Below are 17,038 nucleotides of genomic sequence, written 5' to 3' on the forward strand. Positions count from 1 at the left end.
ATTTGGAAGACTGCATAAGCCATTCTTCCATCTGGCCCTTGATTCTATACCCTTTATCACTACTGGAACTAGACTTCAACACCACAGTATGATTTTAACATATATTCCTGCCTTATAACCTACAAGTTCTATCAAGTACTCTATTCTTTATAGATATCTGTTTACTCACTATTTTTCAAATGAATGTCTCACATTCCTAGCTCTATACTTTTGATCATAGTTTTCCTTACTCCAGTAATGCATGCTTTTTTGATGTGCAAAGTGTGAGCTTAAAAAGTATAATTTGCATTTTCATAATGCTTAAAAAAGACTTGCAAAAACTTTTCATTCAATAATCTTATGAATTAAATAGTACAAGTATATGCTCCACATTTTCAGATAGAGTAAACTGAGATTTGGAACATTACATAAGTTGCTAGTATTTATATAACCAGTACATGAGATTTTAAACCCAGATCTTCTAATTCCAAGTGTTCTAACAATTGTCATGTTGCTTCAGTTGCCCTCACCTTAAAATTTTCTTGAAACAATACAAATGATTTCAATTTTTCTTTCTTCTTAACCAGCTTAGGTTATGAGTTTCTTGTTTATAAAGTCTTTCTTTTTAAGTTCAAGATATTCCATATTGTATTATTAGTTAGTTGTATATTTTATTATTTTATAGAATTAGCAAGGTAACATTTATGCAGAAATTTAAAACTTTCAAAGCATTTGACATATAATGCTAATGGTATTCACACAGAATGTTCTGGTTTGCAAAGCCTTTGACATATGTCATCTCATTTGATTTTCACAATAAACCCTATTTTACGGAGAACAAAATAAAAGATGAGAAACATAGAATGACTTGTCTATTGTTATCCATTTATTTTTGTCATTTCCAACTCTTCATGTCCCCCTTTAGGATTTCCTAGGCAAATATACTGGAATGAATTGCCATTTTCTTCTCCAGCTCATTTTATAGATAAGGAGATGGTAGCAAACAATATTAGTTTACTTGCCCAGGGTCACATAGTGTGTATTTAAAGTGAGATTTGAATTTAGCTTTTTTTGACTGCAGTTTCTGTGCTTTATCCCGCACCATCTAACTGCCTCAATTGCCTATAGGTCACTAGTAAGTACTTGAGATAGGGCTGCACACTTGCTCTCATATCTTCCTAACTGTAAGGATACAATATACTGATACTATCTATTGAACTAGAAAATAAATTAAGATTCTAAAAAGTATGTTTTTTATGCAATTAGTAATCTTTTTTCTCTTTTAGAGCTCAACAAAGTGCTTTCAACCTAGTATGAGCTCAATAAATATTTGTAAAATTAATTGACATAATACTAAGTGGCAAAACTATGATATTCATTCCAAGGCACTACATTTCCATACCCTTTATTTTTTCATGAATATTAACACATGATTTATTTTCTGATAACTACTCTAATCAGTAAAAGAACATTGAGAAAAACTGAATTCTAAATAGAAAGGAATCTTTATGTAATAAATTATTGTTGCCTCCATTCCTATTATGTATATGTGTATATACATACACATACATTCACACACACATATACATATATTATACACCTCTTTATAATTTAGTTATTCTATGGTAGCCTTGAATTGTATTATTATATTTTTCTGTTTTCTCTTTATTACAAAAAAATATTAATATGCCTTTAATGCTATAGTGAATGTAGCAATGAATCCTTCTTATTGTTAAGTATACACACTCCTATTATTATAATCAAATACTGTCTCCTCTGCCTCATAAAGTAAAATCTCCAATATAAATATACTGAATACTAAGCAAATACTCTAAATTACTCTTATATTTGATGTCTGTGTATATACCTATAAGAGTAAATAATCTTTTTGTTGATATGAGGCAAATGGAGATGCTTCAATCCTCAGAAGATGCTATTGAAGTTGGCAGACTCATTCCTGAGAATTATGGAGTTATAATAGTGTTGGTTCCTCATACTTGTTTCAAGTAAACTTCTCCAGAATTCTGGCCCTCTACATCTCCTGCTTTCTTTTGTTTTAGGATACAGGTGATCATATCCTCCCTTACTTCTCAGGAAGGGAGGTGAAAACACCAAACCAGATATTGTTAGTGGGTTTCCTCTGGCCTGAAATTGAAACAGGGAAATTAGGGAATCCAATGATTCTTGCAAGTTTTGAAGTCATGCAATAGTCTCATCATGTCTCAGGGAATCCAATGATTCCTGCAGGTTTTGAAGTCCTGTATCAGTCTCATTAACAATTTTTGTTGTTCATTGGCACAGGTAGTCAGAGATGGAATCATCTGATGGAACCATATTGAAAGCATTGATGAGTCTCTCTGGAAGTCCCTTGCCCTGTCTTTCCATCTTGGGAAGTCTGTATCATAGCCTGGCTATAAAAGGCATTTGTGCCCACTATGGCACAGTGTCTTCTGATCTCATCTAAAGGGGCATCTGTGTGTAGTCCTAGTATAATTCTTCTATAAACCTGATAAGCATTCTTTTAGCACATTGTCTTATCATAATTTCTGTTGCTACATTTTCATCAATAATTCAATTGGCTTCTGCTGATGTCCCATGAAATAAGCAAAGGGTTTATTTGGAACGTGTACTATTTTTGTGAAGGCTTCCCCTCTATCTTGTTTTCCTGGGAGGGTGCCCTATCCTTTGATAACAGCAGCAGGAGCAATTTGCTCATATGCTGCTAGAGGGTAATTAATTTGTGCTAAATTGTTTGTGTAAAGACCTAAACTTGTTAGTTGATCAAAGGTGACTGTAATATTAACTCCATGTCGCCTATTTCATTGGGCTTGTATTCTACATAGTTCATTATACTCAGAAAGCCACAACAAGTTTTGTCTAGATTTTAAACATGTCCTTGGTATAGATTTCCAATCATTAGGGGTTAAAACTTCAAAAGGCAAATTCTCTAATATATCTTAACATGAGATGATATAGACCCATAAAGAGTACAAGCCTTTTTCGATTTTTGATAATATCTAGATTAAAAGCAGTGTATTTTCTTTTTTCTTAAACTGAAGAGTCAAACTCTTCAATCACAGGACATGTTTCGATTCTCAAATCAGATGTATCTTGCCCTTCCTCTTTAGCTTTAATTAGTGCCTTTTGTAATCATGTCAAGGAGGTCGACAAAGCTGCTGCATGGGTGGTGCAGATGGTGTCACTGCCCTTCCCTCTTCTCCTCCTCCCTCCAACCACAAAGGGGAAATTGAGGGGGGAAAGTCATGAGATGGGGAATGCCCTAATGGCTCCTGCTGTGAAGCACTACACTCCTTAATTTCATCAACACTGTACTTAACTCTTTTCTTGTCTAATTCTTCATGCTTTTCAGCTACTTTGTCAGTACCATCCCCCTCCTCCTCTTTCTTCTTTTTCCTTATTCTAATATTTATGTAATTCCTTAAAGCCAAATGTATTATACTGTATATATAAAATGTTTCTTCAGGAATTGATAACCATTATTATTGTTATATTCCATTAGGTGCTCTCCCACTAGTTTCCACTTATCTGGCTCTAATTTTTCTTCCTTAGAGAATACAATAGTTTCTAAGAATTCAATGATCTGCTTCCAAGTTACAATCAAACCTTGGTTCTTTATTAGCTTAACTATGCCTTCTACATACTTCCCTTGGGGTGGGGAAGGTCCTTTGCTAAGTATTTGTCCCATTTCAGCTGAAACATTAGTTTAGCCCTTACCAAAGTTTTCTGCTTGTCTATTTTTGTACTTATCCTATTTCCAGGTCATGGGGACTTCTCCACTGAACTTACAATCATGTCAGTCAAACTGCTGAGTGTAAATCCTTATGCCCCACTTTGGGCACCAAAATGTAATGTTTGGGCTAACTTTCTGGAAGGGCCTTGGTCTCAGCAACAAGAATAGTCAAAAATAAAATCTAAAGTCTTTATTGTTTCCTTCAGTCTCCCAGTCTGAACCAGTGCAGGAGGCAGGAGAGCCACCAAGAGGATAGTCAAAGATAGAATGTCTATGGCTGACTTTGTCCTCAGTTTAAATACCCTATTACAATTATATCAGCTGTAGAACTATTACATTATCATGATAAGGACTAAGTATATAACCATTGTCTAATTAATTCTACTAAGTTAACACCTTATTTCTTTCAAGTATACTTCTCCAGATTTCCGGATCTCTACAAATACATGTGTGCCTGTATATACATATGTATGTTTATATAGTATGTATATACATATATGTATATGTATATATATATATATATATATATACACACACACATACACACACTATATATTTATATCTATCCACCTCTATCTATATCTCTATCATCCGTCTTTCTATCTATCTATTCCGCTTGTTTGGTTGATTGTTGTCCTTCTTAAAGAGAACAAAAATGTCATTACCATATTACATTCAGGTTAGTGTGTCTAATATGACCAATCAGACCAATAGGACCTCAGAATGCTCTGCCACAGGTTGGGCACAAATAATCTCCATGAATATTTGGGGCAGATTCTTCACAAAAGATCTTTGATGAGTATTCTAGTTTTTAAGAGTTTAAAGGGTCCTGAGACCAAAAAATTTTTGAAAACTGCTACTCTACATCATGACATCTATGTTTGCATGTTCATAGTTCTGATTTTTTAGGAAATCATAACCATAAATAATTCTTTGCCTGTCTAATCATCCCTATGTTGGTATGCATACACTGGCTTGTCTGTCTTTCTGTCCTTCATAATTCTTATTATGTGCAGAGGGAGACAGCAGAGAGGCTTTGTATTATAGACTTACAGAAAATCAGATTGTGATTTTGAATGTGGAAATTGTATAACAATGACAATCTCAACTGGAAATGGTTGCTCAAAAGGTACACTTGAAGCACCTCCCCCACCCAACCCAACATACACTTTGGTCATCAACCAATTTGTAAGAATAAATTCATCTCACATTTTAGCAGGTAATATAATACAGAACACGACTCTCAAATCAAAGAATATGAATTTGAATCCTGCTTCTAATATTTATTATATATGCGATCTTTGCCTTTCTGGGATGAACTTTCTTCAACTTTAAAAAGGAGACAAACCAGATATCTTCTAAGATCCCTTTGGTTCTAGTTCTATGATCTTGTAGTAATGTCTCTACCCCAAACAAAAGCTTTGTTCAAATTGATTTAAACTAGTTAGTGAAAAAATGCACAAAATACTAACCCAGGTGAACACTATGACAATAGGAGAGACATTTAATCTTTCAATATTCTAAGTAAATTTCTTAAAAGAATAAATTAAAGCTAGTTACTTATCTCCTTAAGCAAAAGGAGATACTAGTCTGGAAATTTCCTTCACTGATTAAATTATAGATCCAAATTCTTCTTTCCTATACACATCTATAGCTATATCAGTACCTATGTATGTATGTTACATAGATATAGATACACAGACATATAATACAATACATAATGTAGATGCAATGGAATGAATACATAATATAACACATATATACCTATGTAGCAAGAATTACTTAAATGATAGTTGCTCCTGAAATTTTGCTTTAAGATTTGATGTAAAAAAAAAAAAAAAACTGTTACTTCTTCTTCAATACATTAATAATCTCTATTGCAAAATTTGAATCTTCCAATTTATTATGTTAAATCAAAAAGATGTCAAACATTTTGGCACGTTTTATTTATTTAAAAATAGATTACACTCTCAGAAAGTAGCCATATTATTGAAAGTGAAGACGAGCAGTTTATATACAGAAATCGATCAGTAATATTACATATCATAATGTATTCATTATCTAAGATCATAATGTATGCCTTGCATTAATTCATAATTTTCCAATTAATTTGTTTTCATACATGTTCAGATTGCATTTCATAAACTCATAATTTTTTTTTGGTAAGTTTGTGCTTTCTTTGCATCTTCCAAGAATCTCTTTAATTCAATTTCTCTGTTTCTCCTCATACAGTCTGGCAGCCAGATATGCAGCTCAGTCTAATCAGAGTGGAATTGCAACCAGTCAGAAAAAGGCTTCTAGGTCAGTTAATATCTCTAATTTATTACTTGTTAGTGATACTCAAATTAATTCCCCCTTGGTCTTTTTTTTTTTTTTTTTTTTTTTTTTGCTCACTTTTAATTTCAAAAAATGCCTCTCCTTTTTGAGGTGGGTCCAGAAAGGGACATTTTATAATCCTGAGGTATGTCATAGCAAAGCTCTATACCAGCCAGGACTTGGTGACCCACAATTTTGCAGAAGACAATTTTGGGATCTTTCTACCTTATTTTTTCTTGTACCAAAGTGAAACCTGGCTTCTCATGGAACCACATAAGATGAAGAACATGAGTATGAGTGAGTATCTTCCCCAGATGACTTAATGCATTCAGGAAATAATTCCAGATCATTTATGAACACTTATTAAGACTGACCAAGGGCCAACTGATAAAGGCTGACCTACCCCTTTACAAAGGTCTCCTGTGAAGTAAATCAAAGGCATTAAGGCAATGGAGTTTCTTCCTCTACATAGGACATGTATTTGAAAGTTGGTTTATAATTACTAGTCATGACAGGTTAATTTGTTGTGTGTTATTAAAGGTGAAATAAGCTAGTATATATAGAATACTCTTCAGAGTAGAGATTTAGTATTTTTAATATAATATACTCTTGATTTGGAACTGGTGTGGAAGATATGCATGCATTACACCCATGATCATTATATTATATTATATTATCTTGTTCACTGTAGGACCTCCTTAGTGGTATTTCATTGAAATTCGTAAATGATCTAATTGCCTAATAATTTTAACCTAAGTTTACTGATTTGAGGCCTAGAGCAAAGGTAGGTATTTTCCCTTTAATTTTTCTTCCTAATTTATTTCTTTTTTAAGTTGATGAAAATAGTTTTGTAGTAGATGATGGAGAAAGAGAAAGAAATATAATGAAAAATTTAAAGAAAAAGAAATTATTTGGAAAAGTGTGAGGAACAGTGTGATATACTGTGCATAACATGTTCCTTCCTGTCACTTCTGGGATCAATGCCTGTAAAATATATTACATATTATGTAAATACTTAAAATAATAACATATTGCTAATATTAGTTACTATAATAAATTCATAAAATAGGTTTTTCAATTTGCTTCAAAAAGTTTATTTCTGTAATTTTCTCATTTTCTCCTCTTACTTTTGGTAATTTTTCATAGTATCTGAACCACCTGTCAGATTTTGCTGCTATTTACCAGAATAGTCTCATTGGAATATTTGTAAATTTCAGGTGTTATTTGATATGCTGCCCTGCAGGCAGACTACAACTGATCATTTGCCTAAAAATGATAACTGGGAAGATTTGAAAATGGCTGCATCTGTGTGCGCATGTCTATGTGTGTACATGTGTGTGCGCATGTGTGTGGATACATCATGGCCTCTAATTGGTAGTCCCTAAAAAAAGCTATTTTTAAATGCCTTAAAATGCTATCTCAGAACATGAATGAAAAGTCCTATTTTTCAAATCAAACAAAAATTAAAAATATATTGAAGCATTTAAAAAAGTTTCTAAATCAATAACTATTTTTTTTATGTTTTCATTTCACTGTAATATAGTGTTAAACTGCTTTGGAAACACAGTTGTCATGCATTGAGAAATTCTGTCATTTTGTGAATTGAAAGTAGTAGAATGATATTATCAGAGTGAATTGACAGTAATTTAGTAGCTGTTTTTTTTCAAAGAGATCATAGAAATGCATTCATGATATAGAACAATCAAGAAAAAAAAAAGAAATGACTTCCATTTATAGCTTATTGATTTTTATGATTTGTTTTCCCCACATAGCATGACCTAACAGCTCTACCCAGAAAACTTCAGATGGTGGCAATAGATTATAGAATATCTATTAAATAACTAGTGATAGCATATTTTCTTACAAGGTTTCAGAGTATCAATATTAGTTAGAGTTTAATAGATCACAATTTTTTTTCTTACTAAAATAGACATTTATTTAGCAAAATGCTATATTAGCTCTGAAAAAAGCAGCATGTTTCTGATCCTTTGTTAGGAAGGTATTCAATGTTTTCATTTTATAAAGGAAACTACTTAAAATAATGAATGATTCAATTTGAAATATACATATAGTTTCAACTTAATGATGTTAGGTCATAACATCCCAATGTTCTGCATTTAATTACATTATGTCCAGTGGTAGTGGGCAAATAAAAATATTAGGACTTCTTTTTACAATTCTAGATTTGTGTGATTCTAAATATACACAAAATTTGTTGTAGGATTCATATTCATTAATAAAAAATAACAATGGACAAAAAGTTATTCATTCATAAACTCTTTTCAAAAGGTTTGCATGTTTAAATATATGATTAAAATACATATCTCTGTATAATATTAATTATTTGTTCTAAAGGAGGTAAAATATTTAAAGAAAGATATTTAGTTAAGCTGTCTTTTTTTTTTTTTTCGGTTTTTTGTTTTTTTTAGTTTAAATAAAGGCAAAATGGCAATGGTTGGTATACATGTAGTTTTACATACTCTGACATCCCTGTGGCATGCCCAGAAACTTTGACCCACGAGTTGGGAACTATTTTGTTACAGTGAGGACAATTAAAATTGTATTTTCCATAATATAAAAAGATAATTTGTTGATGGTGCTGATTTTACAAGATTCACACCATATGAATTGTGAGTTGTTTTCAGTGATGATAATGCATTTAAGTTCAGCCATATTTACTTTTCTCTTTTGTGGCCAATAAAACACACTTGTGAGTTGGATAATCAGAGTGGGCCATGTGTTTTTTGTTTTGTTTTAATTTTTGTTGTTGATTTTTTTAAAGACATACACCCCCCCAAAAAAAAAATTCCTCTTTGGAATGGAAAATTGAATGGAAATTGAACATGTGCCCTTAACTTCAGAACCATTTTCTAAATAATTAACTTACCTGGTCTGACCTCTTAACTAACATTTGCCATGAATAAATTGTCTTTAATATAAATTTTAGTATTTATAATCATGCTAACTTAGGTTATTTTTCTACAATATCCCAAAGTTGAGCAAGTTAGTAAAATAAGCAGCAGTACAATTGGTTTTTGAGTACTATAAAAAAGAGCCAATAAGCTGCATTGATTTTTCTACCTTGGATAATAAGAAAATACTGATTTTAGCTTTAAAATTACATTCCTTCTTGAATTCCCATTGAAGTATTTTTTCTTTGGATACTTTATTGGAAAGTGAAACTACAATAGTCTTGAAAAGAAAAATAGGGTTAAACCCTTTTAAAAATGTAACTACTTTTAGAGACAGAATTCTTTGTATCTGTTGAGCTTATCTAAATATAGTTTAATGTAGTTTATGCCATAACTGTCCCAAAATTTCTTATCCTGCTTAGAGTATCGTATTTTCCTGTCTTTCTAGATGTACCTTAACATAATTTGATTATTTTGTTCTAGGCTTCCAGGGCCCACAAGGGTACCACCTGCAAGCAGCAGTAGCAAAGTCCAAGGAGCCTCTAATTTAAATCGGAGAAGTCAAAGCTTTAACAGCATTGACAAAAATAAGCCTCCACATTATGCAAATGGAAATGACAAAGGTAAGTGTCTCACTGTTACATCATTACAAACAACTGGGCGCACTAACCTTTTCTTATCCCTTAAATCACATTTCCTAAAAGTCTAAATTTTTGTTTTTGTTTTTAATTGGTGTAAGCTCTTGGAAATAAGACATGAATTTGGGAGTTTCTCAGAAAATACCTGACCTCTCTGCTCGTAATCCTGGTTTTTCCTCTTCTCTCCTTTGGGACAAGCATATTTATAAAATGATATGGTTCATACTCTCATTTCCTTATACTTTTAGGCTATTCAATTTCCAGATCTATTATTGTGTTGAGTTAAAAGCAATGACAACCTCTTTCACTTGGTGTAAAAAAATTTGCTTATATTTCTGGAGATTAGAAAATATATCTCCACAATTATTACTGAAATCTTTGATTTCATTTAGTAAAAATCTCAGGAATGTTCTCAAACTGGAAATTAAACAACTAAAAATGACTTGGGAATATGGCTTTTTATGCATTGACACTTGGAGAAAAAAAATCACATATATATGTGTACATACACACATATATGATATCACAGTGTTTGTTTCACCTTAGATCAGATTAACCTTTTTTCTTCTTTTCTGTTCCTTTCTTTTTTAATTTTTTCTTTTTTCTTTTTTTTCTCCTTTTTCTTTCTTTCTTTCTTTCTTTCTTTCTTTCTTTCTTTCTTTCTTTCTTTCTTTCTTCTTTCTTTCTTTCTCTTTCTCTCTTTCTTTCTCTCCTTTTCTTTCTCTTTTTCTTTCTTTCTTTCTTCATAACTATGACTCTAAGTTGACTGAAAAATTTCATTTTCTATGTGTATGTGGGTGGGGAGTTTGCAGGGAGGGAGAGAGAGAAGAGGTATGGTGACTAGTGATGGAATTTTGTGCTATTTTCAAAGTTTTACAATCTGGGAAATCTGGTATCCATATGAAGCCACCTGTGTAGGTTGAAAACTAAGTGATTGATCTGAGCTGATTAGGATGGTAAATCAACTTCACAATCACACTTTTCAGGTCCATTTTCAATCAAAACCATTCCACAGTCATATTTCCACTTAGAAATCTTCAGATCTTTTAGGTGATCCATTTGGGGCCTATTTCCTTTTCCTCTAACTCGTGTGTGTTGGTTGATTAATTAACAGAGCTCTCCATTTACTGCCTGAGTGGATATGCTAAAATCATGGATTCCTCACTGTGAAAGTTGTTTTCTCACTAAATATATAGATATAGATAGATAGATATATCTATATAGATATAGATAGATAGATATATCTATATAGATATAGATAGATATATCTATATAGATAGATATATGTTCTTTTTGCAAGATCAAAGAATTGAAACTAGCAAGTACCCTTAGAGATTATTTAATGCCATCTCTTCATTTTATTGATGAGAAAGTTGAAAATAGAAAAGTGAATTGTCTTGCCCAAATTCAGATAAATAACAAAGCAGTGTTTGAAGCCCAAATTTTCTGAATATGAATTCACTGTCCTTACTATCTCATACTGTGCCAAGATCAAGGGACATATGAGATAAAGCTGTAATAAAATGACAGAAGACTTTAAAGGCCAATATCAGACTTTATAGTTTTTTTCTGGTTAGACAATGAAGAACCAAGGATGATTTGTGGATAAGAGAATGGTGTGATCATAACAGTGCCCCAGTAAGATGTATCAGTAGTAGAGTAGGATCAAGGTGTCACATTTCAGCTGATAATCCAATTGTGTTAATCTAAACTCTGATTGGGAAAATTTGGCAAAATAAATAAAAATAGAATGCAACTTAGATAATGTTAGCCATTATCTAATGGGGTCTGTTTCTATTTGTGCTTAATATCACTAGTATAGGGGATGTTAGGGGATGTATTAGAGATACCAGGACTGAAGTCAGGAAGACTCATGTTCCTGAGTTCAAATCTGACCTCGACACTTACTAGCTGTGTTATTTTGAGCAAGTTCTTTAATCCTGTTTACCTCAATTTCCTCCTTTGTAAAATAAGCTGGAAAAAGAACTGGTAAACCATTTTAGTAGCATTGCCAAGAAAACCCAAATTGAATCAAGAAAAATTACACATGATTGAAAGGACTGAACAGCAATGTTTCATTTATGATTTTTTTTATTTGCTTCATTCTGTACTTGTGATATATTAGTGTTGTGAACTCCTATTATAAAGTCAGCTAGGTTTATGGAAGAAGCAATTGGCTTAGAGGATATAGTGCTAGGCTTGGATTCAGAAAGACCTGAGTTCAAATCCAGAATCAGACACTAGCTATAATACTGTAGAGGATTACAGTCAGTGGGGAAACTCTGGGTGAGGTATAAGACCCTTCAGTTCAGAGGGAACCTGCTAACAATGTCTGGTTTGGCTCCCCATCTTCCTGAAGGGCTCTGACCCTTCCTGAGAATTCAGGGGGTGGTGACAACCTGTGATGTGATTGAAGCAGAGTGATACCAGTGGAAGAGTGATACCAGGTGGCAAACTACATACAATAGCAAGTTGTTTATGTGATCCCACTTGTGCAGTGTTGTTTCTGTTACATTATAAAAAGGGGAAAGTCCGTTAAATAAACAGACTCCATTTTCCCATTATCCTCAGGAGTCCCGCTTCATCACTTCTCCACTAGGAAGGTACACATCTTAATCACCCCAGCGTGGGGGCTCTAGAAAGCAGGATATTTTAATCACCTCAGCGTGGGGGCTCTAGAAAGTAATGGTATGTTTTGTCAACCCAACTTGGGGTTCTAGAAAGCAGGACACAACACAATACCTTGGGCAACTGTCTTTTGTGTGTGTGTGTGTGTATGCCATTGGAGAATCCATTGGAGAAAGTGCAAATGAGTCCTATATCTTTAGCAAGAAATCCCTCATGCACATCATTGGTATTTTATGATCCACCAGGTCACAAAGAGTTGGATACAAATGGGACTGGTGTCAAAAATACATGATTTCAAATCTTGTCTGTAACATTTAGTAGATTGTAACACTGGGAAACATACTTAACTTCTTTCTGCTTCAGTTTTCTCAACTTTAAAATAAGGATAATTATAGTAAATCTCTACTATAGTTGTGAGAATCAAATGAGATATTTACTTAGCATAGTGCCTGGCACATAATGTTTCCTTAATTAATACCTTTTCTCTTCCTTCCACCTGTTTTCCTTCTCTCCTCTTCCCCCCACCCTCCACTCTCTATTTACCCTTTACTTCATTTGTAAGACATCTCTGAACATCATTCTCTTGATTTCTAGTGAAGCATCAATATCATACCCAGATGTACATTCTCTGGAGAACGCTTGCTCTCATTGGTTCATTTCAGAATCCAGTCTTTTTGGTGGATAGCATTTTTCAGTATTTTAAGATGATTCTCAACTTGGAATGAACTCTTGAAATCACTAATAGGCCTCCAGTTGCCTAAAGATAGCCAATTCTTTAAAGTGTTCTATTCTGAAAAAAAATATATTTGAATAATTCCCCTCTGGAAATTATAATACAAACTAAAATCTCATCCCCAATTTAGACAAATAACACTATCGATCACTTCAGTCTTTTTTCCTATTAGTGAAAATTTATAGGAAACACTTGGAAAATTAGTTATATTTTTGAATCACCACTAGGTGGAGACAGATATCTACAATGCATGGCTCTCAATTATGGACCCTCGAACTTCTGCCTAATCTATTGAAATCCACATCAAGGCAATAGAATTATCATATATTTAGCCACTTAATTCTAATTAGCATATAACCATTTTAAATGGTAATTTCTATATAGGTGAAAGGGTTTTTTTTTTTTTAATATTAACAAAAATTCTAAGGATATTTCTTGGGACAATATTACATGTTGGAAAGATACAGATACACCCATGCATTAAGACACTCAAATAAATATTGCCCTCATCAAATTATTGACCTCATAGTGCCGTATGTAAATCTCTTAAAATGTAAATTGCCAAGAAAGTGCCAAGCTACTTTGGGAGAGGAAGTCTGTTCATTCAGAGTTTGCTGTACTAGTGAAATCATAGGTCATCACTTTCACTATACATAGTAAATGTTATATTAGATATACTCTTTCTTGGTACAACTTAATTTGATCACCTATAAAAACATGGGGATCAAATGAACATGGAGTCACTATTTTTGAATTGAAAAAATGTTATCTTTATCTTTTTTCTTACAGATGAAAACTTGAGATCCTCCAAATATGGAATTTATGAGAAAGGCAGAATTCAAAAGCAACTCACCTAAATTCAAATTAATGCTTTTCTCTGAATCACATTTATATTCTCTTTTGTACTATAATAAAAATCCCTACAGCATCCAAAATTCCCTTGATGATTTAATTCATATACATGATATTTAATACAAGTTGTCCCCAAAGTACAGTTTTAAACTTTAACAGTTTTTCAAGAAGCTTTAACAGCTCAAAACTGCACTAAAACTTCTGGGACAACCTGTAAGATAATGTGTTATAAATAAGTTCTTATTCAATTATTTCAGTTGTGCTTTATTCTCTGTGACCATATTTTAGGGTTTTTCTTGGCAAATCTACTAGAGTGTTTTGACATTTCCATCTCTAGCTCATTTTACACATAAGGAAACTGAGGCAAATAAGGTTAAGTAACAATTTGTGTAACATGGCTAGTAATCATCTGAGACTAGATTTGAATTTGGGAAGTTGTCTTCCTGACTCCGGACCCAACATTTATATACTTTCTATCTATATATACTTTGCCACCCTGCTGTCCCTATCATCTGTAATTTCTTATCACTTGGTGAATGAGCTCTAATGGATAACTTGCTCTGTGTTATCATAACCTCATGCTATTATGTCAGACAGCATGATGTGGAAAATTATGAGCCAGATGGTAAATTGAAAAGAGCATCCCTGGTTACTGCAAGAATTTCCTTTGAAAGTTTTTCAATCATGACTCTCTATTCAGAAACTCAAAACAAGGCAATGGGGACTGATATCTGACTTTATCAATTTACCCACATTCCTAATCTGAGTGTGCTTGAAGCTTTGTATACAAAAAAGCAGGTATTCATTCACTGGTAATCTCACAATATTAGCTCAGAGAAGGGAAAATTGTAGAAGAGAGATTAGGGAGGAAGGGAAGATTGTTGTCTCTGAATATTGTTGAAGAATTATCAAAATAATTGTAGATTTAACTGCCTGAGTGTAGAAAAGCATAATTAGGATTTAGCAGTGAAAGTGTCTAAATGCGCTATCTGCCTGAAGTGGCAGATGTCAGCAAGGAGAAGGTCTCCTTAGCAATTAGAGTTGTCTGAACCCTTTGGATGACCAATTTTGGAATATGTGTTTTGAGGACTTGTTTTTTTTTTTACTTTAATAGTATTTTTTTTTTCAATTTCATGTAAAGATTGTTTTCAATATTCATTTTTGTAAGATTCTGATATCCAAATTTTTCTCCCTCCTTCCTCTTCTTCCTCCTCAAAATACCAAACAATCCAATACAGATTATATATGTTCAATTACATAAAAATATTTCCACATTAGTCATTTTGTGAAAGAAATTTTTTAAAAAAAGAAAACCATAGGGGAAAAAAAAGCAAAAAACAAAAAGTGAGAATAGGATATATTTAGACTCCATAGTTCTTTCACTGTACATTGATAGCATTTTACATTATGAATCCTTTGAAATTGTCTTGAATAACTGTATTGCTGAGAAGAGTTAAGTTTATCATAATTGATTATAGCACAATCTTGCTGGAGGATATTCTTAATTTAGCATTTGAGGAACTATATATGTAACCTCTAAGGTACCTTTTGATCCTATAATTCAATGAGAATAATAGTAATATATATTTATGTGACACTTTTAGTTTTGTAAAATATTTTACTTGTTTTATTTTATCCAATCTAATAAGTACTTACTAAGTGTATACTGTATTACAGACAGCTAGATGTAACAGCGGATTGAGTGTTGGATCTGTAGTTCAGGAATGCTCAGTTCAAATCCAGCCTCAGATATTTACTGGCTATGTGATCCTGGACAAGTCCTGTAATCTTTGTTTGCCTTAATTCATTGGAAAAGGAAATGAAAAATTTCCCATATCTTTACTAACAAAACCCCCTTAAAATTATGGTCCATGGGGTTAGGAAGAGTAGAACACAACTGAAGGACTGAACAACAATGTGGTAGGCAATGTACTAAGCATAAAATTAATAAAAAGATAAAATAATATTATATATAATATTAATAATAAAGGTATTAAATTATAAATGTTAAATTTAATAAATTATTATTAATAAAATTAATAAAAAGAAAGATGGTCTTGCCCTTAAGGAGCTTAAAATCTCATAGGAAGAGATAACAGAAAAGATTGCAGAATTAAGGAGCATCTTGTTCTGTGGAGTTGGGGAGAAAAGGCAGGGAAGCAGATGCTGAGTGGAGAGAACCCTAAAGTCCAATTTTTTGTATTCTATTAAAGAATACATTGGGGGGAGTTTGGTACTTTAACCTTCAGCCCTCCAGTCAGAGGATAGAGAAGACTGAAGGAAGTGATGCTAGCCAAGGTTTTCATTAGCATCATGGTGCTGAGGCTCAAGATAATAAGTTTAACCTGGGATGTGTATCTTGTTTTCTTGAACTGGGGAAAAAACAGAATTTGACAGGGCAGAAGATTCAGAGAATAATTAGTCAGTCTTTTGATCCTCATAGTAATTCTAAGAGGTGCTACCTTATTTTTAGATGAGGAACTTACAACTCACAAAACTTTTATACTGTTAATGAAAGTTTTGAAAGTAAAAGAAATGGTTTAAGAACTTGTTGCAATATCTTTTGAAAAAATGTGAAGTGACAGCAGACAATGATACACAGGTTACTATTGTATGTATCAATTAAGAATTGATTGGCTACTCTAGAGAAAAAAATCATTAATTTAAGAGATAGATGTATAAACAGGAACAGGTACTGATGCTAAAATAAGAATTAGGACACTTATTACATAGACATATTGTCTTTTTCACCACATCCACAACCCTCTATGTACCAACAAGCATTATTCTTTTTTTTAACTTTCTTTTTTAAAATTATTATTATTATTATTATTATTATATAGCTCTTTTATTTACAAAACATATGCATGGGTAATTTTTCAACATTGATATTTTGTACTATCAACAGTTATTTTAAATGGAATTTTTCTTTGAAACTCTTGCTGTTGGATTTTGTTAGTGATATATAAAAATGTTGATTATTTACATGGATTTATTTTGTATCCTGCCACTTTGCTAAAATTGTGGATTATTTCTAATAGCTTTTTAGTATATTCTCTGGGGTTCTCTAAGTATACCATCATATCATCTGCAAAGAGTGATAATTTGGTCTCCTCATTACCTACTCTTCTTTTTCATCTCATTGCCAAAGTTAACATTTCTAATACAATATTGAATAATAATGGTTATAGTGGGCAACCTTGTTTCACTCCCAATTTTATTGGGGATG

At 32.5% G+C, this 17,038-nt stretch overlaps 1 protein-coding gene across 1 annotated transcript in view; it reads left to right on the plus strand.

The window, feature by feature from the left end:
• Positions 1–17,038, plus strand: part of NAV3 (neuron navigator 3) — a 426,206-nt gene that overhangs the window by 69,923 nt on the left and 339,245 nt on the right. The window contains exons 6-7 of the mRNA XM_051962478.1: positions 5,963–6,031; positions 9,442–9,581. Coding sequence (XP_051818438.1) covers positions 5,963–6,031; positions 9,442–9,581 — 209 coding nt within the window. The remainder of the gene's footprint in view (positions 1–5,962; positions 6,032–9,441; positions 9,582–17,038) is intronic.

The sequence above is a fragment of the Antechinus flavipes genome, chromosome 5, assembly GCF_016432865.1.
Source record: "Antechinus flavipes isolate AdamAnt ecotype Samford, QLD, Australia chromosome 5, AdamAnt_v2, whole genome shotgun sequence".
NCBI classification, from domain to species: domain Eukaryota; kingdom Metazoa; phylum Chordata; class Mammalia; order Dasyuromorphia; family Dasyuridae; genus Antechinus; species Antechinus flavipes.